General features: G+C 41.6%; 1 protein-coding gene across 3 annotated transcripts in view; it reads right to left on the bottom strand.

Moving 5' to 3' along the window:
* Positions 1-22,889, bottom strand: part of KIAA1671 (KIAA1671 ortholog) — a 53,337-nt gene extending 30,448 nt beyond the window's left edge. For 2 of the 3 annotated variants that reach the window (XR_011049206.1, XM_068412679.1), the window contains exons 1-5: positions 22,823-22,889; positions 20,624-22,274; positions 19,368-19,461; positions 14,383-17,592; positions 13,606-13,728 (exon numbers count right to left, since the gene is read on the bottom strand). Coding sequence is in view for 2 of the 3 variants with exons in the window: in XM_068412679.1 (XP_068268780.1) it covers positions 13,606-13,728; positions 14,383-17,592; positions 19,368-19,461; positions 20,624-22,221 (5,025 nt within the window). In the remaining variant the exon portion in view is untranslated. Of the gene's footprint in view, positions 1-9,175; positions 9,311-13,605; positions 13,729-14,382; positions 17,593-19,367; positions 19,462-20,623; positions 22,275-22,822 lie in introns of those variants that run through there. The other variant, XM_068412683.1, reaches the window with a different exon arrangement.
* Between the last annotated feature and the right edge of the window lie 3,855 nt (positions 22,890-26,744).

Below are 26,744 nucleotides of genomic sequence, written 5' to 3'. Positions count from 1 at the left end.
ATGAACATGCTCTGCCAAGGTTTCACAACCAACCAAACAGCTCATAGTCACTGCACGTATCTTCTTGAATATCAGGTAAGAGAGGACAGTTAAAAGGAACAAGGGAAGCCAAACAAGAGAAATACATCCTTTCTCCAGGTCTCATACAGGGAGAGACTTGGTTGGACTACAGGAAGGACAAAATGGCAGTGAAATAAAAAAAAAAAAAAAATGTAAGAAGAAACAAACCTGCCACACTCTGCAGGTACAACTGTCACCTTACAGCATCACTGGAACGTTCCAGCCAGGCGAAGGAACAGGTACGAGCCGTTCCCAGCGCCCTGGGGAAAGCAGACACGCTGTTCCTCGGCTGCTGCCAAGCGGATCCAACGCTCAGCACTGACAAAAATGGAGCTTACATAGACAAGGCCTCCTTGCTCACCCGCACTCCAACTCCTCTCTCTCCTGTCCCCCAGTGCAGAGTGTGTTTTGTTTCCAAAGGTCCCTGCAAGCAGCATATTGCCTGTCTAGGGAGCAGGAAGGGAATTTTTTTTCACCCTGTTTTATACCATTTATCTTGACTGTGGGCATTCCAACCCTCTCACTCTGTATACATTCATCTGCAGTAAGGATGACTTGGAGTTAGAAGCATGAAAACAAGCAGAAAAACACATCTGGTGCTTCAGGAAGTGAAGGTTAAACCAGCCAGCTCTGAAGGGAGCTAGAGGATTTGGAAGCGAGTATGAGGGAGCTCCTTGACACTCTACAACCCCAACAAGGTGGCAGGAACATTAAAGGGGTGAATGTCTCATACCGACGTAGGGGTGATTTATTAAAGCTGAAGCTTATGCCTGAACACGGATTCCTGTCTCACCACATCTCTGACAAATAAAACATTCTCTGCAGCACACAGTGACAAGTGTCCAACGTAACACCACAACACCAGCAAAAAGCTGTTGAAGTGTTATGTGTGCAGCTGATTAAACTGCCTTGTGCAAGGCTCCAAACCATTTTTATATACAAAGAGCTACCACTTTCACCACCTTTTAAAAAAACAGAGTGGATCAGTCTGATCAATAAATTTGAAACACACAGACATACACGCACTTCAAACAAGACAAGGAAAAGATTATAAGATTTGCTGGGACATCATCTTTTCCCCTCTCGCGCAAGAAGCACGTTAGCACGTATGAAATGAAGCTTTTTATCAGAGAGAAACGGTTTGCAATGTTTGCTAAAGAAGGTCAGATACGAAGCACATCTAATCTGCCTGCAAGCCCACCCCAAGCCTGGCTCGTCTCACCAGGAACGCTTGGTCCCCAAGCGTGCACCCGCTGCCCACTTCTGTCAGCTCTCACCCACATCCCTCCTCTCTGCTACCACCACCCTTCCCAGCATCTTTCATGACACCACGTGGCTTACATCCATTGTTTAGATTATAAATCTTTGAGGGTAGACTTGTCTTATTATTTCTGTAAAAGATACATAACACTCATGTACATTGTAACAGCAACAAAACCAAACCAAATCCAAAAATAAATCACAGCACTATCACCTCAGTAAGACAAAACCCTCTACCTTATGCTCTCATTTAAGAAAAGTCACAGTTAAGTAAGATACTTACACTTCTTACAGATTTAAACCAAAAAGTGGTAACAGAAGGGGCAAGAACAGGGGAAAGCAGAGGCAGAGTGAGCCCCATCAAGCTCCAAATGCACTTGAAAGCTGCACTTTCCTCTGAGTTAACCAATAGTAGAGAAACCAGATAAGAAGGAAAAAAAAACCCTTACATTTGCATTCCTTGTTTTCGTTACAGAACTACACTTGTGATAAAAGAAAAGACATTCATCATTTTAATGACTGAGCACTTCACACCCTTGTTTATGCCTGCCAAAATGATTTTACCATTCTACCACCACGGTCATCCTTGATGGGGTCAGTGAAAAACTGCAGTTTCCCATTTCATTTGTAATCAAAGTAGAAAGTCAGCCACCCTCTTCTCTGTACAAAACTCTGCGCACTTTCACAGGAGTATGTACTTATTCCAAGATTAATAAAAATCTGTAAACAAAGCTAATTGTGAAAGATAAATTGTTTAAAAACTTTTAATCTAAGTTAAGTGTAAGTACGATGACCAGGAATAACTGCAACAACTAGTGCACCAAAACAGTTTTTCGGAAAAAGTTAATTCTTTTGTCCCCCAAACTATATTTTTCTTGAACTTAAGAAAGGCCCAGTTAAACATCCTGAACATGCAGGTTTTGTACCTTGAATTGTTTCAGTATAAAACAAAGTTATCAACGTAAAAGCTAAAAATACCCTATGGTGTTTGAAAGCCCATGTACATAATAATTCAGCACTTCCCTTCCACCTCAATGGAGGAGGAAAAACTGAAAAACAGAACAGAAACAGGAAATTCCTACAGCCCAACTATTCTGGAAAGTACTAAAAGCATTTTCTTTACATTTGTTTATGTCAAAAGGATCAAGCCAAGCAAAAGATGGATAGTTACAGTTTTTTCCATTTATACAAATAAAAATCCACCACAAAGAAAGTTTTTTGTTGGTAAACATTACCATACAAAGACTAGACATTCCCTCCACCGTGGGCTGAAAACCACAAACGAGCTGCAAGCTTAGCCATAAGCTGAGCATCAGCTTTTGTCTCACCTAAGAAAGATGCTATGGAAATCCAGGAGCTACCTTACAGCAGGGGAGGGATCTGATGTCAACAAGAAACACAATGTGAAACTTATCCACAAGGAATCTATTTGCACAGTGAAATGAAAATATGAGCGTGGAAACATATACCGAGCAGGCTGAGCAGCACGTGCTCCCTGCCCACGGGCCCAAGCTCTCGTTGCCATCAAACACGCCATCTCAACACGCCACTGATCCCATCTTCCCCGAGGTCCTGGTGTTCAGTCAGGGAACCCTGACTCCAGCCCACAAAGGAGCTCCTCGCACCACGGAGGTAAAACAAAGCCCTACGAGAGCCAGGGCCCTGCTGTGAAATCCAGCCTGGGAACAGTCACTTCTCCATCACTTGATCCAACGGACTCTCGTGTGTTAAGCACGGGTAACTGCAAAACATCTTTAACGGAGACTTCCTGAGGACAGAATGTGGCCTACAATACCTCCAGCTGCTAAATGTTTCTCACAGGGCAAAGAAGAGAAGCGAAGTGAAGCGAAGCGAAGCGAAGCAAAGCGAGAAAAATAAAAAACAAGGATGGGAACGTGCTACTTCCCAGAAGTAAACCCAGTCTCATCTCAGACATCTGCAAGCACAACTTGCCAAATACGTCCTGTGGTTAGCAAATAATCTATCCTGCCTTCCTTAATGTGGCAGGTATTTATTAGCCTCAACCACGAATCACTAAACCAAACACTACATTTTTTCCAAGCTTCATTCAGGCTTAAGCTTTACCGTAAGTTACTTTCTAAGAGCAGCTTTGCACTGCAGTACAAAGTCCTGTCCTATCTTGAGGAAAGGCCACGACAAAGGACTACTTTCACCATGCCCAAGTTGCTCTCTAAAATGCCGTTTCCTTTCAGTACAGTAAACACACGCTGGCTGTACGAACAACTCACAACTGCTGAAAGAACAGGAACAATAGTGGGAACTTGGCTGTCTCCCAGCATTAGCGACACGGACAACAGCATGGGAAAGCAGGAACTGAGTCAAAACAACTTTAGATCAAAATATTAGCAGGGAGGCAGTGAAGTTACCTCTGCTTTGTACGTATAAATGAGGTTTAACAATCCACTTCAGCCTTGTATCACTACGACAGACTCAAATTAAAGAGGAGGAGGGCAGGGACGGACAGGCCCCCAGCTCCAGCTGCTCTGAGCCCAGAATGACACAGTCATTATAAAAAAAATTACCAGGTCTACAAATGGTTACATCTTACCGAATGCAAACCTTATTGCACCGAGTTAACCTAGGACGTACTGTTTCATAAAAGCATTTTATGGTGAATTAAACTTAATACCACACCAAATGATAACAAACTGTCTCGGATTCTGCCCTGTTTCCCTGGGTGAGCTCTGTGCGAGGCCGGTGGCCTCGGGCCAGCTCGCCAGCCTGCCGCGGCTGAACAGCACTCTCTCGCGTCCCCGCGGGGAACGGGCTTCCTCGGCCAGCTCGCTTTGCCTGCTTCCTCCTAGCAATGACAGAAAAATCATAATTCCTCTTCTACAGCAGCATTCAGGATTAGGAAAATGCCTTTCCAAACAGATTTTTCCCTGCAACAGGGCTTCGTTTACTCAGGTTATTTGAAAGGAAGATTTAGCTGCTGACATGAGCACAGCCGACGTATCTCAGACACGACCTGGGTGTGAGGGATTTTTAAGTCTTTGGAAACAACGCATGCCTGAAATGTGACTGCCCCGTCATCAAAAGCAAACCCCGTAACAGGGTCCCAGCAGACTGTCCACAGGAGGTCCCGGGGCAGCGCGCACAAAGGGGAGCCACGCAACGCCGACACAGAACGCCTTCCCTCCTGTAGAACAGGGATAACCACCACGCGTGGCAGGCAGAGCGATGGTTTCCTTCCACTGCCCACCGCAATGCTGCTGCAGCGACACGCCACGGCAGCACGGTTATTATCACGCTGCCACTTCCTTTGGAATCACCTGATAAAGAGATATCGAAACCTCTCTTAAAGGGTAGTACCTAAAATCTTGTCAAACAAACTTTAGATCTTACTTCTTACTTAAATATCCCAATTTTCTTTTTTTTTTTAAATAATTATTGTTTAACAACTGCCAATACAGAATAAGAAGGTCTTTTTAAACCATGGTGCTTCAGGGTAACATTTTATAGAAGACAAACCATTTTCTTTTGAATGCTTTCAGGATGTAGCATTTGTTTGCTATGTGAACAAAGACAAGTGCCAGACTGAGAAGAAACAACTCATCCAGAATGGCACCTAGCCTGTTCAGGAGACTCACCACCATCGTCCACACCAGGTGGCCTCAACTGAGCAACAAATCGGGGGCACACTTTCATTTCATCTGTGTATCCCAGTAATATGTACATATAACACAGAGCTACAAGATTTATGAGAGATTCTCTGCTCCTAGTAGGACATTGATCTCCCACAGGCTTTTTGGACCTTCATTTTGTTAAAGTGGAGCCAAGGCCACTCTCAGACCATACCTATAATATTTTCATGTTTTCAAGGCATTTTCCACCACTCCACCTGCCCCAGATGCTTTTCCCGTCACGCTCAGATGAAACTAATGACACTATCCATTTTATGAGGCGTCAGGATTTACGCACACACGCTGTGGGGGCATCCAGACCAGGCCAACATCTGGCTGTCAAGAGCAAGACCATACATTCACCAGAGATCTCAGTGCTCTCTCATATAAGGGCATGCATTGGTAGATGCTCTCAGCTCTTCCAGCTGTCCTCTCATCTACCGACATGACCTGGCTTACCTGGCTTGAATGGCAGTCACAGAGCTCTCCAGTGAGCTGCATCTAGGGCAGCTCATGCCCTGACACCAACCTTCCTCTCCCCACGAGTACCAGTTCAAAATCAGCCAGGGCCCCAATTTTTTTCCCTTCGGCACCTATTCTGGAACAGATCCAGAGCTCTCCTATCTCTTGCCAGCTCTGGCCCCACTGCAAGAAGCCTGGCCCCCACTCCCCGAGCTGGCTTATGTTACCTGGTCCTACTCGTGACACGGATCATTGTTTATCAGTGTGCTGCTACGGTAGCCTCAGATACAGCAAGAGAGAGATTACATCATCCAACGGCAGCACCCCACAAATGCCCTGGGGCAGAGCAAGAATTGCTCACAGCTTTGAGATGGCTGAGGACAGGAACAGAACCAACTGAGAGTGCTCCACTAGTGGCTGTGTCCACAAGCAAGCCAAAAAAGCTGGTTATTGGGCAAAGGGCATCACAAAGGAACAGGAAACCCCAGTGCTGTGGCCGCATACCTGGCACGCCGAGCAGCTCGACAGCGTGACTGAGGCAAGCAGCTGGACAAGAGGCTATTGAGCTGCACTTAAAGGGCTTCTTATGCAAGTCAGACCTAAAGATATCTTGTATTAGCTGCAGCAAAGCTCCTCACCAGCTGGAAAAAGGATGATGAACACCTCATGTACCCTGGAAAATATTCAAATATAATAAATATAGCACTTGGTCGCTGAAAGACTGGCACTTGAATACATAATTACAATAACTAACAGATTAAAGATGATTAAAAGATCACAGCTAGGAGGAAGGTACATGGCAGAGCAGAGAAGGAAGAGATGACGTGGGATACAGAGAGCTATGATTCAGTCTCTGAATTTCAGCTGCTGAACTATAGACGACCACAGTGCATTTGGTGATCAGTGCACAGTGCTCTGCTTTAGGCTTATTTGAGTGTCTGACTGAAGGGGCCCAAATAACAAACACAGTCTGTAACTGAAAATATGGCTGAAGGCAACTCAGTAAATTTGGATTCCAGGTTGATGGAAAAGGCAGTAAGAGGAAGCAGTGCTGACACCAGCTGGATGGAGAAGAGCCAGCCCTGCAAACGCTGGGAAGGAGAGCACCAGCAGCAGCCCACGGGAAACAGGCAAAGGGAGGAGCAGCCACAGGCAGCCCCAGCAAGGGCTCCCACAGACCCGAGAGGCAGCCTGGGCCCTTTCACCCCCATCACCAGCTCAGCTGTATGCCACGCAGGTTGTATCTTACACCGTCTAGAAGCTGAATGGTCAGATTCAAAGAAGGATCGATATATTGCTGGAGTCACAAAACCACAAGCTTTCGAGAAATGTCTCCCAACAACGAGCACATTTATAGTGCAAAGAGACAATTTACTGAGAGTGAACCAAACACACAGTGGTGTTTAAGAGTCCTGCTCTTTCCCCCCTCAAAGAAACATCAACTAATTTGACCAAAACCGGACTGTGTTATCACACCAGCCACAAACTTCTGGATTCTTGAACCGCCATCCTGAAGAGTCCTAAAAGCCTTCTGCAGTAATCTGCAAGGCTCCATCAGCACTCCTGGCTTTCTTTTATTTGAAAAGGGAGCTCAAGGTTGAATTACTCGACACAACTCTGCCTGCATCTAACACAACCTACTGAACAAACCATTCTTCCAGACACAAAGACTACTCTTCAGAAACTTAAGAGCTGCCACTCAGCACCCCTGACTACAGGACAGACTTCTTGGTGGTCAGTCATCATTGCACACATACTCGGACAGACCACAAACTATGCTGTGCTCAAAAAATACTATGAGGATTTCTTTTGACAACTTTCCTACACATCACAACAATACATATCCTGTTCAAAGATCAGAAGAGGAATCAGCAAGTAAGTAGCAGATAGCTGGCACTGAGCAGGTCCACTGATGTCCAACAACTCTGCCACTGAGTAGCAGTAAAACAAACACACAGCAGAAGAGATGCAACCTAACAATAACTCAAAATAGTACCTTTAAAAATAGATTTTCATTATAATATTTTTTAATTAAGAGTTACAGCTTCTTTGGCTATGTCTACCTAATGAATAAAGTAACTTAGCTCCCCAAGACAGATTAAATAACTCAACACAAAGCTTGACAACTAACCCCGACATCTCTGGTTACTCCTGATTATAAACAGAGAGAACTGATAAATATCTCCTTAGCAGCCTTCAGCTGTAACATCACCACAGAAAGTGACAAAAGGCACAGATCTACTTTTCCCTTACAATTTCTTTTTTTATATATATTTAATATCATGAATATCACAATTGCCCTTCCAATATTTTCTTGCAACATATCAGGAGTGTACACTAATGAAAATGCCTAAGAAGTACTTCAAGGCCTCTAAAAGAGCACATACACACTGAAAATATAACATACCTGTTCTGTTACAGACCCAAACTGCACAATATTACACATCATCCCAGTGATCTGCTGGACTGATCAAAAACTTTGGTTTGGGGTTTTTTTTTCCTGGCCGTATGGAAAATCACCAGATACATGTGAAAGCAAAAGCACTCAGAGATCCTGCTCAGACTCCTCACACCGGCAAACCACACAGAACATCCGCCCCCTCATCACACTAAAGTCTGATCACGCTAATTTTTTAATGTGCAGTTTAAGGAAAGCTGCCTCTTAACAAGCTAGCTAATCAAATAAAAATCCTTAATTTTACAATACTACAGTCTCCAACAGGAAAAGATTTTTAAGAAAATGTCCAGTTCTTCCAGTACTATTTTATCTCCCAGCTGCAAAAAATTTACAGTAGGCAATCGCATCTCACTGCTGATAAAGCACATACAAGGCAGGGATTGTAAAATTAAACTCTAAATGGGGGAAGCCAACTCTTTGCTATGGTTTCACAACGCGCTAGCAAACAGCTAACATCAAAAGGTTTAAAGTGTCAGTGCTGATTACGTGCTGAATTCACAGCTGAAAAAATCGCTACGTTAATGCAGACAATAGCACAAACAAATGAAAACGGATATTTGATTAGTACAGAAGAAATTAAAACGTTAAGTAATTAGGGTCAAAGTAATATAGTATCTATTCGTAAAGGCTTTAAAAATCAAATTCATCTTTTACAAACGTGAAAATATCAGACAAATAGCACAGTAACCCTTCGAAGCTGGCAGACCTGCACAGTGAAAGCAGCCTCTTAAAAAGAGCTTTTCACTCAAGAGGGCCCTAAGGATCGTCTGAAGAGGAAGTGCTCACCGAGACAAGCGAAACCTATGAACACAGTCAATTAAAAATAAGGAAGGAATTGTACAAATACACACTTCTAAAGCCAGTAGTACTGGCCATTTTACTCAAATAGCAGGGAGCAGCTCTCGCCAGCAGCAGGGGAAGGGGTGCTCCTGGAAGCAGCAGTGCCCAGAGCCCAAGGAGAGCTTTTAAACAACTGGGGAAGGAAATGTCTAACACGCAGTATGCAAACCCACAGCTCCTAAGGTTAGCCATAAACAAGGAGGACATGCAAATTACTGAGAGGGTTTTCTGAAGCACATCCAAGTAGTCTGCAGTCTCCTCATTTTAAGGGAGTGTCAGAGATAAAATAGCCTTTCTCACCCCAAATAAATCCCAAGTTCAATGTTACTGTACATAAAGATCAGAAAGAAGCTGCAAAGCCATCGCTACATAGAAACAGCCTCAGGATTTCTGACAACAGTTAAAAACGTCCCAACTTGGTAAGCACAGTGACATTAAAGAGTTCACTCACCCACAAATACTGCAGGAACTTTAGCAAACGTGGACAGTAATAATACTCCATCTTCCAAGGCACAAAGTTAACGCAAAGCCATCCTCCTTAGAGCCAGCCTCCCCGCTCCCCCCCGCCTCCAGCAGCAGTTAAAAGCAGAGCGGAGCAATTAAAAGCACCATAAATAATGCACAGTGTCTGTTCCTCCAGCCCCACGTCACCACGCTGAGCTGCTGGGGCCACTTATAAGCAGCAGCTGAGCTACCGGCACCATGTGACTTAACCACTTGTTACTTAGCACCCAACTGCTCAGAGCTCTCCTAGCTCGGTAATCCCTAACGTGTTAGTCTCGAATTAATAATACTCCTTTGGGTTTCGCACTAAAAAGCCCTTCATCTCGAAGGAAAGGGAAGCTTCTAACCCCACTCTGCGTCGCAGGCTGGGTTATGAAACGCTATTAATGCCACGGCAGTTGTCGGGGTTGCGAGCTGACCTTGTTTTTGGGGAATGTACAAGAAAATAAACCACACATGAAAGAAAAGCTCCTGCTTTTAATATAAAAAAGTCTTTTGTGAATGAGAAGAAATAGACACAACAAAGTGTCTTTTTATATACCACTGGCATGTTCCCAGCAAACAAATACTACCAAAAAAGGAAGAAAGCCTGGGCCAGCCGAGTTATTAACCAACACCGGGTCATCCTCCTCAGGGCTGTTTTTAGAAATAGGAAGCAGAGCTGAATGATCAAACCACGGTAGGTATTTGGGCACAGCAAGAATGGGAAGCATAGCATTTCTATCTGTTCCTACTTTTTTGACCTATGCCATTTTTTTTTTTTTCTGATGGGAAAAGGAAAGCCAAGTGACAGGAGCCAGCCCAGGGAGGACCCCACGGACTCTCCCCCTCCCAGCACCCCTCCAGCTCTCACCTCTCCCAGGGAGGGACAACCCAGAGGTGACACAAAACAGCTTCCAGGACCCCCCAGTCTCCTTTGCTTCCAATTTTTGTTCTGGAGGTTCAAGAAAAATACTCCCCACTTTTCCAATCACCACCTATAAGATCTTGCAGAGCTGACAAATTCTTTTGATTTTCTTCCAGGCTGATTCAGGTTTGAGGCTCACAGAACAATTTGCACATGATTTTTTTTTAGTACATCTGTTTCCATCTGAGAAGGAGTGAAGCTGCAGTATTGGAGGCTCTCTACAATTAGAAGATGAGAAGGCTTGCTTTTCAGTGGGCAGGAGAGAGACCTGTCACAGCCAGAACTGGAAACAACTGGTGAACTGTGACAAGCCAAACTATAAATTCATCTGCACATGTTTATAAAATATTTATCTTCCCTCCCTTGCAGTTCATTTCCAAAATATTTTTAAGACTCAGCTCATGATTTTCTTAAATCCTTCTCCACCCACACAGAGTCTCAAGTAAGTGCATCTTTATATGGATACCAGATTTTCCTCACCAGAAGAAAAAAACAAAGTTTAATATAAACTAAACAAATAAAATATATAACCAGAGGCTTCAAAATAACTCACGACTACACCAGTTCTAGTACCAGAGTGCTCCGTTTTAACTACACAAAGCAGCATTTGTTACAAACCATAATTGCATTAAAGCTGCTCTGTTTCCAGGTGAAGGCACAGCCCCTTCAGCCCAATTCAGCAAGAGCACTTACTTCTATTTGGGGGATGAGCCACATCACACATTCCTTCAGTTTTTAATTCATAAGACTCCCATCAGTCTTGATGACTTAATCAGGAATTAAGGTTTGTGACCGAAAGTCAGAGAATTAAAGACCGGTGTCAGCTGCGATGGAATCATTAAGAGTTATGATTTGGGCAGGGTTAAAGCACAATATAGAGTATTTGACTTCATGAAGTAGTAAATATTTTTAATTGGGCAGAGGAAAGTTTTGTCTTTTTGATACTGTTAGCTCTAGGCATGAAAACAGGAAATTATTTATTCACATAAATTCTATTCTTTTCCTTAATTCTCCATTAGGTGGAAACAGTTTCCTTCTTTACTAGAATACCAAATACCAAAGAATACGGGACAGTTCATTACACTACTTTAGTGGTGAATGTGAATGAAAGTGAATCTTTTATTCTACAATAAAGGTAGCAAGTTGTCACTTTGAGTACCACAGTCTCATTAGAAAGATAATGATATCAGGAGTGACTGGTGATAAGTACTGGAGCATATTTTTTGTCACTAGGCCACAAGAAAAAGCAAGTAACTTCACAACTAAATAGACCAGAAACTGCTCAAACAAAACAGTGGTGGTTTTGTTTCCTTCTAATCCTCTTTCAAAGATGCATTAAGCAAAACAGATTGCATTCAAGTTCAGAGGAAATATGTCACTTAACGATGATTCTCCCGTGGATCCCTCCTGACCTCTCAAGCTCCAACACAACTACAACGGGTCTCTCCTCCAGAGGGAAGCGTAGAAACGCGCTGACGGGAACAGCCACTGCACAGCAGAACTCTGCACTTCCTCCAAACGAAAACAAAGGTACCAAAGGGTTCAGTTTTACAGTTTTCTGCAATACCTATGTGGGGCTTTGGAAAACATTAAAGTACGGCGAGTTTTCCACCCCCCGAACACACGTACAAATCGCTCCTCTGCACCCGCTCGCTCCCAATTTACACGCACGAAGGCCAGGCTGCCCTTTTTGCTGCCATGGCACTGCAGGACAACAAATACACCACGATTAGGCCTTTCAAAGCAATACAAAGGAGTAAAGCACTGGGATCCTACTAAATTCCAGTGGATGCTGGACATGGGAGTTTTCTCTTTTAGTAGGGCTGACAGCCCTCCTTCCCTGGCTCAGGCTTGATGAAGTCTAAGGGTTATTCTGAGTAACCTCACACTTTACAACCAAGTTGGAGAATAACAGTCATATTTATCCGAGTGCACTACCTGAACAGTTCAGTTATCCCAGCACTATTTCTGGCAGCACTTTTCTCCCACATATTCTGCCTTCTCAATGACCTCTTTACATATTTGCACTGTTAAGCTGATGGCATATAACAGCTTTTAGGGACTGAATGATAATTGCCAATTCCGTAAATAACCCAAACTCCCACTAAGATGAACATTCAACCTGAAGTCCATGCTAAGAATGGGAAAGACAAGGGGATATCAGCCCTTGGATACCTCCCATGAAGTTTTAAGACTAGAATTGGAACAATATGAGCCTGTTTCCAAAATTCCTATTAGGAAACTGGTTTACAAAATCCTGGTAGGTTTGGGTTGTTTTCTTTTTCTTCACTTGAAGAGAAAAAAGATTAAAAAGAACTAATTCAGTTCCTTTCTTTTTTTATCTTTTTGTCTGTTCTCTATTAAAGGGCTGTAAATAGCAGCATGAGTAATCACAAACCCAGGATCTCTGCAGAGGGCGATGCATACAGTCACCACACGAGTGTGCTCGCAGACTGAGAGGACAGACGAGATTTGACCTTGGGACAGTTACTGTGGAAACACCTTCTCCATACAAGTGGAAGAGTTTTGAAAAGATGGGGGATATCCAGATTTTCAAAAACTGCAAATATGCACAAAAGAGTGCGCCCTGAAGTGACGACAGTATTATTTCAGTGTATCAAATCTGTTTCCATGCACAAGGTTAAAAAAACCCAAAACATACACACCAAAACCACAGCACTTGCCGTGGTTCAAAACTAGTCCTTCCAGCAGTAAGGAAGGATTGCAGTGGCAGCAGCAATGTCTCTCAGAATTGTAGATGTGGTTCTCAAATCCTTTATTTTCCACAGAAAATTGATATTTATTTTTATTATGTAACTTTTGGAAGATCCAAATCTTTGCTTTGTATTTCAGAACAACATCTGGACACAGGATGCTGTTCCCCAACATAAAATTCATCTGTGGACTAAAGTCAGGAAATCCTGCTGTAACTTAGGAGAATATCATCTAACCACCTTAAGTGGGAATCTACCCCAAAAGTATGCATATCAGAGACAAATCAGACTACCAAAAAAGTCAGCTGTGATTCTTCACTGTGTGTTGCCTACAGCAAGAATATTAAACCCATCATTTTTCAGTCTATGACATGGTTCTATTCGTCTGCACAGGTTTCCAGAAAAGATTTTTCTGGAATCTAACCAGTCTTCATTAGCTGAGAAACAAACAAAAAGCATAATGATCTAGACCTGTCTTAAGAGTTCAGGATGAAAATTCTTTGCTTAGAAAGAAAAACGAACAAGCTGCATGGTTAATACTTTGTGTTTGAAGATCTGGCATAGAGCAGCGGGTGGAGTCCCAGGGAGGAGCGTTCTCTGCCAGATAAGCTCCACAGAAAGCTTCTGCTGGGAAGGCACCTACTTTCTTTCACAGCTATTTGCAAAAAGGAAAAGTGCTGAACAGAGTAAGCCAGGCTGCATCTCCCTTATCCCTCCCCTAGCCCCTGCCCAAGAACCTCCTCCAAAATAACATACCGTCCCGTTATCCGCCCTTCTGTCCTTGTGAAAACTGTGGCGGCTTCTCGGAGTAGGACATGATGAGAAGTCTGTTTCGTCTGTTCTGTCTGAACTCTGCTTGGTCCACTCTTTCCTAGAAGCCTGTTAAAATAAAGTTATAGATGTTGTTACGTATACATGCACACACATACATATGTATACAAAATGCCCTTTTGAATGAAAGCAGAGAAAGTTCAAAGCTGAAAATGCAAACTGGAAAAACATCATACCCACCAGCGTCCAACTGGCTCCACGTTAATGCATCAACGTGTCACTGTGTTAAGCAAATCACTCACACTTCAAAGTCAGTATCAGCAGTGAAGTGTCACATACAAATGCGGGCCATTCACCCAGTAAAAGAAAAAAATTTGCTTCCTTCAGAAAAAAAAACAAAACCCAAAACCCAACCAACAAACAGAACTCCAAAGAGACCACTGTTGACAACTTATAAATAAACCCAATCTACTTCTTTTCAAATAATTATAAGATTGCAGAGTTAATCTAACCTCCTAGGTTCACAGCATTAATAAAATAATATGCATGTTTCAAAGCTTTTTCAAGCTCTCCATGGAAACATCAATAAATATTTACACACTTGAAACAAAAATACAGTCATCTAGCACAATACAAATTCCTCAAGAAAATACAACCCAAAAGGAAATGAACTCTGTTATTTATGTATCTGCTCACTCACTGCAAAAAGGCTTCTCCTCGCTTTCAGTTTTAGTTACCAGAACAGACACCACTTGGTAATACCTTTTTATCCTCATGGAAGAAGGATTCTGACTGAGGTGACGTCTTGTGTTTCCACCCGTTATCCCCACTTTCCAACGGGAAGCTCTGCCTGGATCGGTACAGCTCCTTTCTTCCCCTCACCTCTTGCATGAGCAGTAGGTTGTCTTTTCCTTGGCGGCTCTTTTCTGAATAGGACCGTCTTAAATCTGGGGGGGCACTTCCTAAACCAGATGCATAGTTCCTCCAATCAGTTTTACTTTTCACATTGGAAGAGTCATTTGTACACGTTGTCTTGTTTGCCGTGTCTTTGCTCCTCACCATAGAGCTCCTTGCTACATTTTTGCTCCAATCACCTTCTGGAGACACCTCCAGGAACTGTTCTTTTGTGACCAACTTCTTCTGTAACAGGCCATCATCCGCCTTCATGGACAGCTTGGAAGCAAAATTAATTTCCACCTTTTGCTCGATACCAGCCACTCTTACGGGCTGTACCTTTTCAATTACAAATTTTGAACTTTGATTCCTGGAGGTTAAGTTCACTTCTTCATCCTCATCAACGATGAAAGTTTTCTTTCTAGTGAAATCCACAGGTGAATTCACAAACTTATCTAGAAGAAAGCTGCTAGGATTTCCCCAGTAAGGACTGAACTTTCTGTCTTTGGACTTCTGTTTATCAAATTCAGCACCACAGGATTCCGGTTTCTCTTTGCTCTTTTCATTTAGAATTAATTTCTCTGGCCTGTGATACTCTTCTGCATAGTCACCTTGTTTGTTATTAACAGAATAGTGATCTGATCCCTTCCACTCTTTCCAGCTATAGGAAGAAGTTGTCCTATCTGACACATTTCTTCTGTTCTTTGATTTCTCCCTACTAAATAAACTGTGATCTTCACAGAGCTTGTCTTGAATGTTACTGGCCTTGACTGATTCTTCTTTATATTCTGCCATAAGTGCATCAATATCGAGAATTTGGGATCTGTAACCATCCTCAGCCTTCCTTCCAGATAAATCATAATTATTTTCACTACTTTTCTGGGGGACTAGTTCACTGTCTTTATGTAACTGTGCAAAACGCAGGGGGGACCGGGGTTCCTGGTAAGAGGAGACTTTTCTTCTGCTACTTTTAAGATCAGGTTGAGCTGTATTTTCCAGATCTTGTTTTAACAGGAAAGTGTCAACATCTATAATTTGCTCTTTAGAACGATCCACACCTCTTTCATGATACTGTTGGTTACCTTCCCTAGATACAGGAAAATTACCCAATGCAGTATTTTTTGAAAAAATATCATCTTTGTCTTCTTCTTTGACCCAATTCTTGTTAATATGCACCTCCCATGAGTCTTCTCTACAATTTGTACTCATCATATTTTTATTTGGCTGCTGCAATAAAGGTTTGGACCTTCCAGGAAAAACAGGGTCCAGATTAATTGTTGCTCCCTCACTTGAGCTAGAAATTGTATTAGGTCCACTTGCACTAGGACTACCAACAAAGCTTTTCTCTTTCTTGTTACCAGGAACCTGACAAGTCACTGCAAAATAAGTTGCCTTTGGCTCAGAGGTAGAACTCTGATTTTTCACGTAATCATCAGGACTGCCAAGAACAGCTTGGTTTGCCTCATTCCCTTCCATCCCTTCTTTGCTTTTTTTGCTTCTCTTTTTAACTGAACCTTCATCCAACTGCAATGAATCTGTCCGACTCAGCCTTTTGATATTCTCAGGAGTGAGCCAGACGACTTCTTCTGTCTTGACAGAATCCTGAGGCAAGGTCCTCCTTCTCCACCTTTCAGAAATCTTCAAGTCAGAAATGCTGCTTCTGGTTCTCCTGACCTTTTCTTCTGGATCTGTTACTCTGATTTTTTCACTGTTTTCACGAGCTGTACTATTTAAGCTGAAGTCTTGCTCTTTGTGATTTAAGTCTAGACTTTTCCTTAAACCAAAGGCCCTCGATTCCTCTTTAATGGTTAGTACTTTCGTATCAGGATGGTGACTACTGGAAGATTTACAAAATTGCCCACTTGAAAGTACTGAAGCCTGGACCCCATGTTTATTTACACTTGTGGAAATAACTTCACGATCAAAGCTGGTTCTGAATTCATAGTTGTCTGTCCCGCCTGGTCTAAAACTCCTTTTCTCAGAAGAGCATTTCACCATATCAGACCTCTCTGTTTTATCCACGGAAGAGACTTCACTCTTCTCATTTTTAATTTCAGAATGTAGTTTGTTTACTTTTTCATTCATTCCCAAATATTTACTTTTGTTTGTGGAATAAGGTATTTTCTCAGCTATTAATACCGGATCAGTCTCAGTTTTATCAGAGTCTTTTTTCTGTTCAGGTGAAGCACATTCACTGGAGAAAAAATCATTAGGTTCTCTCAACACAGACTTGCTTGTAAAACCTTTTGTGTCTCTAGCTTCTGAAATAATGTTATCTTCTTTCAAGTAGAGAGTTTTACTATTTGTCCTAGCAGACTGACCAGTGTGTAAAACATCCTCATCGGTTTTGTTCTCTCTCACAGATGATTTTCTAGTTCTGAGTGTCATGGCCTTTTTTTCAGGAGCCATTGTAATGGCTTCACTAAGAGCTCTTTCACCACACGTCTGAAAGATTTCATATCTTGGCTCTATTCTTTGGTAAATTAGAGAATCTTCTGCATTTTTAGAAGTGGATTTTTCACATTTCTCAACCAAAGATTCTTCTAAGAGAATTCCTGGAGTCATTTTCTTGTCTTCACTTGAACAAGCTGGTGTTCCACTTTTTTCTACATCTCCTATAGGTTTTGATGAATCAGATTGCTTGTGATACTCCTTCTTTATACTAGTGGTTTCCTCCACTTCTCCCATCCACGATCGTCTGTGGTGCCCCAAAGTCACCACATCATGCTTTGCCTCAAGCTCATGATTTATTTTCAGTGCAGAATCAATTCCTGGATGATCAGCAGCAATGTTATGCCTCTGTACATTATGGTCAAACATGGTGGCTCGCACAGTTTTAATGTAGGTCTTTTCCATAAGTGTGGTGGGTTTTAATTTTTTTTCCAAGTTGCTTGTGAATGAGACAGAATTTTCACCTTGCTGAGAAAAATGCTGACCACCATCTCCAAGGAAGCTTCCTTTTCTCTCTATCTGCTCAGGTTTATTTGCTATTTTTGAAACCTGCCGGGGTTTCCAAGGGTTCCCAGTAGCATGCGCTTCAGTGAAATCTGTGCCATGTGCAAGCTTGAGCTCCTTACTCTGGAACAAGAAAATCCAACAGTTCAGATCCTTTATTTAAAAGATGTTTAAAACAAAGTTTATTTTAAAACTTACCTGCACCTACTCTGTGCAGTACAGCCTGCACCAGTTAAACATATCCATGTTCTCCGAACACAAAATGCACTGAGGCAAAGATAACGTAAGCAAATGTGTACCTCCAGCTCCTGAACCTTGACTAGAACAGAATTATTTCATAGCTTGATTTTTACTTCTAATACACGAAAGGAAAAAATGTATGAAGTGTTGATACATGAGATGCGTGATTCTGTGAGTTCCTGACCTCAAATTTCACAACACGTTTTAATCTGCAGTGAATTATACCCACATCATACTCCAGAGATGGCAACACATGCAAAAATAGTACAAAACTTCAGAAGGTTCATAACCCCAGCTACCCCAGAAGCATTTTTGAACGTTTATGGTGCAAGTCTATAGAAATTCAAGTTCAAAAGCAAAGCACAGAACAGCACCATAGGGACACAGACACCTTCAGAGGACGTCTGAACTCCTGGGAGGCACCAAATATACTGTCTTTTCAAATGTAGGTGTTCACTAACTAGACAGTTAACATGGTCAGTAACTGCAAGGAACATGAAGTAAATATCTCAGCTAAGAAGAATGTTAAGGTTGAGCTGAAGTAAAAAAAGAAAGCAGGAATTAATATTTATTGCTGATTCTTTACTATTATCTCCTTGCAGGAAATACATAGCATCCTGAAAGCTGTTATTTTTAATAACATGCGTTGAAAAAGCACAGCATGCAAACAACAAACAGAATCAAAAAATATTCCCTGGTCCTACAAGAGTTCAAACTTTTTTTCAAGTTTTAAAATTTAAAACTTGGAATTGACTTAAGATTCTCTTAAAAAAAAAAAAAGAATGTCAGAAAATTAACACTAAAGACATTTATAAATAAAGATTTTAAATTCTGATCTATATTCTTCTAGGCACAACAAAGGAATTTTTTAAATCCTACTTTATTGTCAGATTCTGAAAACAGCACTTCCATTAATGGAAGCTTTTCTTTTTAAAACAAATTGATCTTACTTAAAATGAAGTTAACCTACAGAAACTCTCTATCTGGCTCCTAGTTTCCTTCCCATATATGCCTATCTCAAACCTAGACAGGAAGAAAGCACAGCCATGAGAACGCAGAAGAAATACCCGTAAAACAACATTAAATCTCCAACACTAACAAGTGTCACGGAGAAGGCATGTTTTGCAACACCAAAGTGTCGCTTAGAAACAAAGACAGCTTTTACAGCAAATCAGGACTTTCTGTATAACACTTTACTGTCAAAACTTCTATGTTAAGTGTTATTTAAGAGACTGACATGAAATATACAGCATGTATTTAATAAGGAGTTGTGACCTGGATGTAGAAATGCACTACACTAATGCTATGCTTAGGGAAAATAAAGGATAATCACTGCTCAAAACCCCAAGAGCCATAGTCGATTCACTCTGGGTTTTCATGCATTAGAAGTCCCATTAAAATAGTATATAAAATATTTATTGCTCTATACCACTGCATGTATTTCTCACCAGACATGATACTCCCATACTTTACCAGTGTGTCCTAAAGATAGCCTTACACACGTAAACCTATTAGGATTATGTCATTCTTAATACTCTCAATACCCATTTTAAAGTCATTGATTGATAAAGACACACGCACGGGGGACAGGACAGTGCTCTCTGCCTTCCAAATGCAAACCTAGCTGGAGATGACAGCAGCTGATGCCATTTGCTTACTTTTTGATATTCTTGCAGGTCATTGATCGAGTCGTTTCTAGTTTCAGCAGGTTTCTCAGGCTTTGCTTCACTCGGTGATGTCGGACTTGAAAACCTAAGACAAAAGACTTCTGTTACGTCTTTCAGTCCAGCCAGTTAGGAGGTACTCTTCCTACCAAAGCAGACTGCTAGAAATTATCCAACAAATTATGTTTCTTAAAGGAAAAACATCACTATTTCATAGTCATTAACTGTATTTGGTGGTTTAATTGTATCTAGACCAAAGGATTGCTGTTTCCTGAAAAACTGTTAGTTAGGCAGCTTATTGTATAGTGTCAGACTTCAGAGATACATAACGAGGCACAGTGAAAGATGCTAACACTCTCATGCCTCAGTTAAATTTCTTTATTTTGATCACAGTGTTAAAAGACCAAGGTTTGCTGAAAAATTGCACTATTCCAGTGTTCATAAAGCAGGTCCTGTTCGCCAGACACCTGCTGCATTCATTACCCCAAGCACACTTCCTTTACACCACCAAAAACCACCCTCCTCCTCTCCCTACCCCTTTGTCATGACACACAGGACATGGACTACCCAGACCAGGGCCAGGCCCTGCAGTACGGCCCCAGACAGCACTGCAAAGTGCACAGAGTGCTATCTTATTCACACCACAAATTTTCATGCTTTTGAATAATCAGTTACCCAACTTTGCACTGAAAGAATACATTTTATCTTGGACTAAATCTCTTTTTACTGGAAAAGATTTTTGTTTGTTGGCTTTGGTATGTAAAAACTAGCAGATCTCCTATTACTCTAACAACACTGCCCATTGGCACAGCTCAGGCAGAACAGACATCATAGATCATTAGCCTTTAATATGACAGCGAATAAGATTCCTGTCTGGCTGAAAACCTGATACTCCGTACCACTGTCAAAGGCGTGGCGACCATTCTTTTGCTTTCTCACAAATATATAAGCTTGCAGTCTGAAGTGCTCACCTCAAGATTTCAAAATGCATGAAATTTTATTAATATACAGTTACAGTAACATGCAAAGGCCACAATATTGACAGCATTATTTTTTTTTTGCAGCTGTTGTCAGGGTATATTTTATTAAATGTTATTTTTTTGGGGTAAGAAAAGGTGGGAAAGGAACTCACGAATACTAGTATAATTACATTCAGTGGAACCAAAATGATGTTATTTTACTGTACTGAGAGAGCAAGTTTTACTGAATGAGAAGTTAAGAGGATTAAACAGAATTTCTCTGCAACCTACATCTTTGTTAAGTCTGCAGAAAGTGGTCGTGATTGAAGTGACCTGCGTAGATTTCCTGGCTTAACATCACTGTTTTCTGTTGTCAGTTCTTTGATTCTCTGTTGGATGGTCACGCATCTGTTTTCCCTCTCAGCAGCTGACTGGAGCAGCTCTGCATCCACTGAGGTGCTGGGATTTTCTGAAGTAAACAAACTAATGTGTTTTTTAACACTACCTCTTACGACATTATTCTCTTTTTCTGAGGAAGCTTCAGGGCTTTCACAGCCCAGAAACACGTACGTTTCCTTTTGATCCGGTATTTTCCCCTCCTTATTAGTTCTGCTTTCACTAGTGCTTTCATGGCTTCTTTCAGAACCATGCAAGGTCGTTGTTATTTCTGGTTTTGTCTCAATTTGTTCACTTTTAGATTTAAGCTTCGTTTCCCATATGTATTTTCCATTATTCAGAATGCCAACATCCTGACTACTGCACTTCAAATTTGTTTTAGAAGAACTGGCTTTATTAAATTCAGTTTCTTCAGTTTTTGGCCCCATTTCAGACCAATCATGACAGCCCACGTCAGTAGAAGAAATGCTCGGTACATTCTCCTTGCTTTCATGAGACGAACAAGTCTTCTTGCAGGAAGAAAGATCTTTATGTTCAAATTTAGCTGTCAGGTCCATGGACAAAGGCCTTGGTTTTCTAACCCCAGATTTCTCTGTAGGAGATTTTTCCTCAGACGCTTCCACAGTGCGATGCTTTTGATCTCGTAACGATTCCAGAAAAATAGCAGATACTGGTCTATGTTTTGGCCTTTGCTGCACATCAATAGAGAAATCAACTTTATTGTTGATATTATTTGCATCATCTTTGTTTTTCTCCCCTGGATGAACTCCATAAGCATCTTTTTTTTCACCAGATTTCAGGGAGTTCCAAGAGGCTGGTCTAAGACTGGAGGAAAGCGATATCTGCCTGTGAAGAGGCCCTTCAGGATTCCTGGATATCTCAGGTGGCTTCTCCAGCTTTGCGCTGCACTGAAGCTCTTTTGTTTGCATAGCACTAAATACTCTGCAGTCACCAGCAGCCCCTTTTTCTTGGGCCAGGCTTACCTTTGACTGCTCTGTGCCCGCTGCCTCAAAAAGAATGACAGTATTTGCACTGGGACCAGTGTAGAAAGTCATGTTTGTGACTACTTCACTGCCAGCCTTATTTTCATTTTCAATTACTTTCTGATCTACTAACGGAGGAACGTTTCCACTTAACACCTTAACAGGCGACGTTTCTTCAGTGGCCTTTCTAATAAGGCTACTTGATCTGAAAGCCGGAATAGGTGGTTTGACATTTGCAAAAGTATCTGAAGACTTCTCTTTAGAAAAAGGCTTTGGGAAAAGTCTTGGCCTTGATCCTAGCGACGGCATTGTTGCAGATCTCAGAGTACTCCCAAACTTGTTCTTCTCCTCGAGACTGAGTGATGCTGAAGCCTCCTTTGTCTTGTTACTCGCATCCGAAAGCACACTTACATACACACGCTGTGATTTATCCTCATTTCTGATTTCATTTAAGTCAGGTACTGTCGTCAAAGACGCCAAAGTAGAATTTATTTCTACTCTTGTTGCCATAGTTGTAATTACACATTCAACAGAATTGGAAAAATCCAACAAGGAAAAAGAATCTGGGAAAGAAAAAAAAAGAAGAAAGAAAATGCAAGTATTGATGTAGAGTCAGCATGAACATCAAATAACATCATCCTAATTTAAATTCATAACGTAGCTAAACCCAGATTAAGGTGCCTTTCAGATATGCTGTTTACAGAGTGTATCACATAATGAAAGACATACTGTTCCTCTTCCTCTACAAAAACAGCAAGAAACACCATTATTCATTGTTTAGGCCTAACAACTAAAGAATACATCACAAAACCTGCAAGAGCATCTGCACAGCACTGAGTTCCCATGGTACAAGGAAGTTTCAAGGGCTGAGACACTTCAAGAAATTAATTTCTTTTTTGAAGCAGACATCTCAATGTTGACAGACAAACATCAACTCCTTTTTTACAACGTAGTTGGCCAGATGCATTGAGTATGTACTTTTAAACTAACAAAAATACCGAGATTGGTGTGGCTGAGAGTGTTATTTGTTACCTATTAGCTAAGGCCTACAATTAAACAAGGGAAATAAATGCATATTCTACAAATCTCCAAAAGCTTTGCTACCACTTACCATAATTTGCATTTTCTGCTGCAACCAATCTATAGAACCTGATTCTCTTCTCATAGCGAAAACAAGATCTGGGTCAGCAAGATCACATTAGGAACAAGGGGAAGCGATCACTTCAACGCTGATCCCTCTCCTGCAGATAAACAAAGAGCATTCAGATTGAAGCATGGCACACACCCAGACCTACACAGGTAAATACCACACGAGACAAAAATCCTGAGCATTTTAAGAAAAAAAAGCTGGCTCCCATTTTGAAGTATAAAGCCACCTGATTTAATTGCATAAAGCAAAAGAATGTTTATTTTTCAGAACGTTATTAAAGAATCAACAAGAAATCATCACTAAACCCTGACAGGTGTAACTGAAAGGTGAAGGGTAAATAATTTCGTGTTCACAACAGACAGACCAAATTTGAACAGAGTTAAAACCACATTTCAATGAGTACTGTTTGCAAATTCCAGTGCTGTAAATCACTGGTTAAACACCCAGCTCTGTATTACTGTAATCTCAATTACTGTAATTTGCTTTCTATTGTAAATCTCCTTTCTGTGACAACAGTGAGGGAAGTGCTACCTGAGAAGCTGACCTTCAAACGGCTGATTTTCAATCAAAATACAACTTTTACCATGACAAAGCAGTTTTTCCTATATCTCGCCAACAAAGGCAGGAGATTAGCTTTGGCTTTAATTATATTCTTACTGCAGAGGTGACGTAAAACCAGCAGTAACTAGAATTTCAGCAACGAGAAGTAAACTGAATTTTTCCTAATAAAAAGTATATTCAAACTTCCTAGCTGATGCAGGTGGCTATGTAAGGTTAAATGCATTTTTTTTCCTTTAAAAGCTGTTACACTCTTAAATTTTTAGGAAATTTGAGCTGTATTTCAGAGTCTTTCACTCAGGGGGGTCAATTTTGCATTGCCACCCTCTTTGTCTACTTTTGGGCAGTCTTTGAAGAGGAAGCCTTTGGACCCCTCTCGCCTGATCTATTTTGATGTGTATTTACCCCACAAATATGCCTATTTGTAGATTCTGTAGAATACGGAGACCTCTGCATGTGAATATTAAAAAAACAAAAACAAAAAAAACCCACAAAACAAAACAAAAAAAACACCCCACACACCAAAACACCATAATATTGCCTTCCTGAGTCTGCAGTCTGGAAAAATGGTTATTTCACCTTCAGCTTCCCTTGAATAGACTAATGCCACGTTGGCACCATAAATTGCAGAGATTTATTTGTGTTCCTTGCGTTCATGCCTTCTCCTCTCAGGCACACTAATGAACTCTCCTCACCTTGCCCCTTCCCTTTCATCCTTCCATCCACTTGAAATTCTGTCTCAACTACTTACCCGCTACGCTCATCCCCTTCGAGTCCACGACCTCTCCAAACCAGTCCCTAACCCAATCAGCTTATCCGAACCAATCTGTCCCTTCCACAATCTCGCAGATCTTAATGAAATCTTCCTCCCTCTCCCACTCCTTACTATAAGAAACTCCATCAAAATCTGATTAAAATGCTCTCACATTCCAAGGATGCAAAGGGTTTGTGAAGAGCAGTTATACTGCAAAAATCAAACAGTAACACTTGCTGGAATAACGGGAAATACTGCAAAGCAAAAAATTAAGTGGTAAAACCAGCATCTGCCTTGCAGTACTTGAGAATATGTTCACTCCTATCATTCCGTAGTTCTTTTCTTTGGAAAAGAAGAAGGGGGCACAGAGCTTCTTAAATGGAATAAAACTTGATCCTCAATGGAACGCAAGGCGGTGAGGATACAATGCGGTACATAATCCCTGCCAACAGCATACAACTCATTTCTCCAGCCAGCATTCCTAACCCACAGTTTACCCATTCTGATGACAGTTGTTCCTTAGTTTTATTACACTGCACTTCAGCTCTACAGGATCTCATTTTTTTCTACATGATCTAGCAAAGTCAGTGTTCAGGTTTTAAACTCTTATTGCCCAGATGCCCTACAACAGATATGTGGCCCAAAACAGATGAGTATTCAAATAAAAAGGAGAACAAAATATTTTGGGGAAAAAAAACACCCAGTTTTGAAAGTTATAAAGCTCCTGGAACTTCACAAAGTTGTACATTTGATAAAGAGGAATCATGTTATCAATGCCACATGTAACATACAGAATCACAGAATCAAAGAGGTTGGAAGAGCCCTCTGGGCTCATCGAGTCCAACCATTGCCCTCACACCACCATGGCAACTAGACCAGGGCACTAAGTGCCATGGCCAGGCTTGTCTTAAACCCCTCCAGAGATGGTGACTCCACCACCTCCCTGGGCAGCCCCTTCCAGTGTCTAATGACCCTTGCTGAGAAGAAATGCTTCCTAATGGCCAACCTGAACCTCCCCTGGCCAAGCTTGAGGCTGTGTCCTCTTGTCCTAGCGCTGGTTGCCTGGGAGAAGAGGCCGACTCCCACTTCACTACACCCTCCCTTCAGGTAGTTGTAGACTGCAATAAGGTCACCTCTGAGCCTCCTCTTCTCCAGGCTAATACGCTAGACATTGTGTCTCAGTTTTCAAATGCACACCTTGGTTTAGACAAACGTGCTTCTCTAATAAAATACTGTCCAGTCAAGTTGGCAATGCACACACTTTGGGGCAATTTAAAAAAAAAACGAACTGTAAACTAAATTGCATGAGAATTTTAGATGCTATTTCTTGTTACTACTGCACGGCCCCACTCTGTCCAGCAGAGCACCCAACCACGCTGTCCCCTTTTCTAGGCACTATCGTGCTTCATGCTCCCTAAGCTTCGCTCACGCTCCCCTCGGCTGTCCCGAGGTGCATTCTGAACAGCACTGAAATATCTTTTGAAATTCTTCCTGCTTTTAGTGAAAAGAACGGCTCATGAAAGCCCGTCTCTTCCCCAGTTGCTCTGCTTCCTCAGCCTCAAAACAATTGAAACTGTGATTTTTCCTGGGCCAAGCTGAACCATGACAGGGTGTTAGAGAGATCTACACGCAAACACCGCTCGAGGCTCAAATTCTCTTGAATTCTTAATGTCTTGAGGTGCTCTCTGGATTTTTAATTAAACAATCTGTCTTTACAAAGAATATTAACATTGCTCATTCGAAATCAAAACAGATTACTCACGTCACAGTGTTATTTTTGCAAAAATCATATGGGAAGGGCTTTACCCAAAACACACCCTTTACACGGAGCGATCGCCTGCCCTGCCTTGCCCACCAGCGGCACACAGAACTACTATTTACATCAGTGGTAATTCCTTTAAGCCTATTAGGACAACAGGAGCAGCAGCCTGCAGATAATTCTTCCCCCATGAATCACGTGATTATTGCCAACTTCCTCACTCATAAAGAAGAATGTTTTAAATGACACAAAGCAAAATAACCTATATTCTGTCTCTGAACCTCACAGCAGATAAACACATCCATCTGTCTTCTGTAAGGATGGAAAGCATGAAAATTCTGCAGAGAGAAATCTCTCTGAAAAAAAAAAAAACAAACCAAAAAAACAAAACCAAACCCAAAAATTCAGTATATAAAATTGAAAACAACCAGAAAGCATGGCTCCAAAAGGGAATATCCGTGAGTGTTTATGCTAAGAATACTCCAGTAGAAACTACCAAATACACACTAAGGGCAGTAATTTTTTTATACTGGCAGCAGATTTGCTGGTGAAGTTGTGTCTAAAGGAGGAAAACCTTGTGTTTAAGTACAGGAAGAGCTGTGTATAACTACCTAGATCAGCAGCTTCTGAAAGCACAGCTTTGCCCATGGCTATACGTCCTCCTGCCCTGCGGGTTTTCACTGGCATAACAAGCCACAGGAGCTACCGAAAACAAATGCAATGACCACGTGTGCTGCACAGACACAAAACCAGATGTATCTCATTCCTTCTACAAAAGGCTTCCCCACTCTCTTAAATGTTTCAGTCATTAA

Source organism: Nyctibius grandis, chromosome 14 (assembly GCF_013368605.1).
Source record: "Nyctibius grandis isolate bNycGra1 chromosome 14, bNycGra1.pri, whole genome shotgun sequence".
Lineage (NCBI taxonomy): Eukaryota > Metazoa > Chordata > Aves > Nyctibiiformes > Nyctibiidae > Nyctibius > Nyctibius grandis.
Note: the sequence above shows the minus strand (reverse complement) of the source record. Positions and strands in the feature narration are given on the sequence as shown.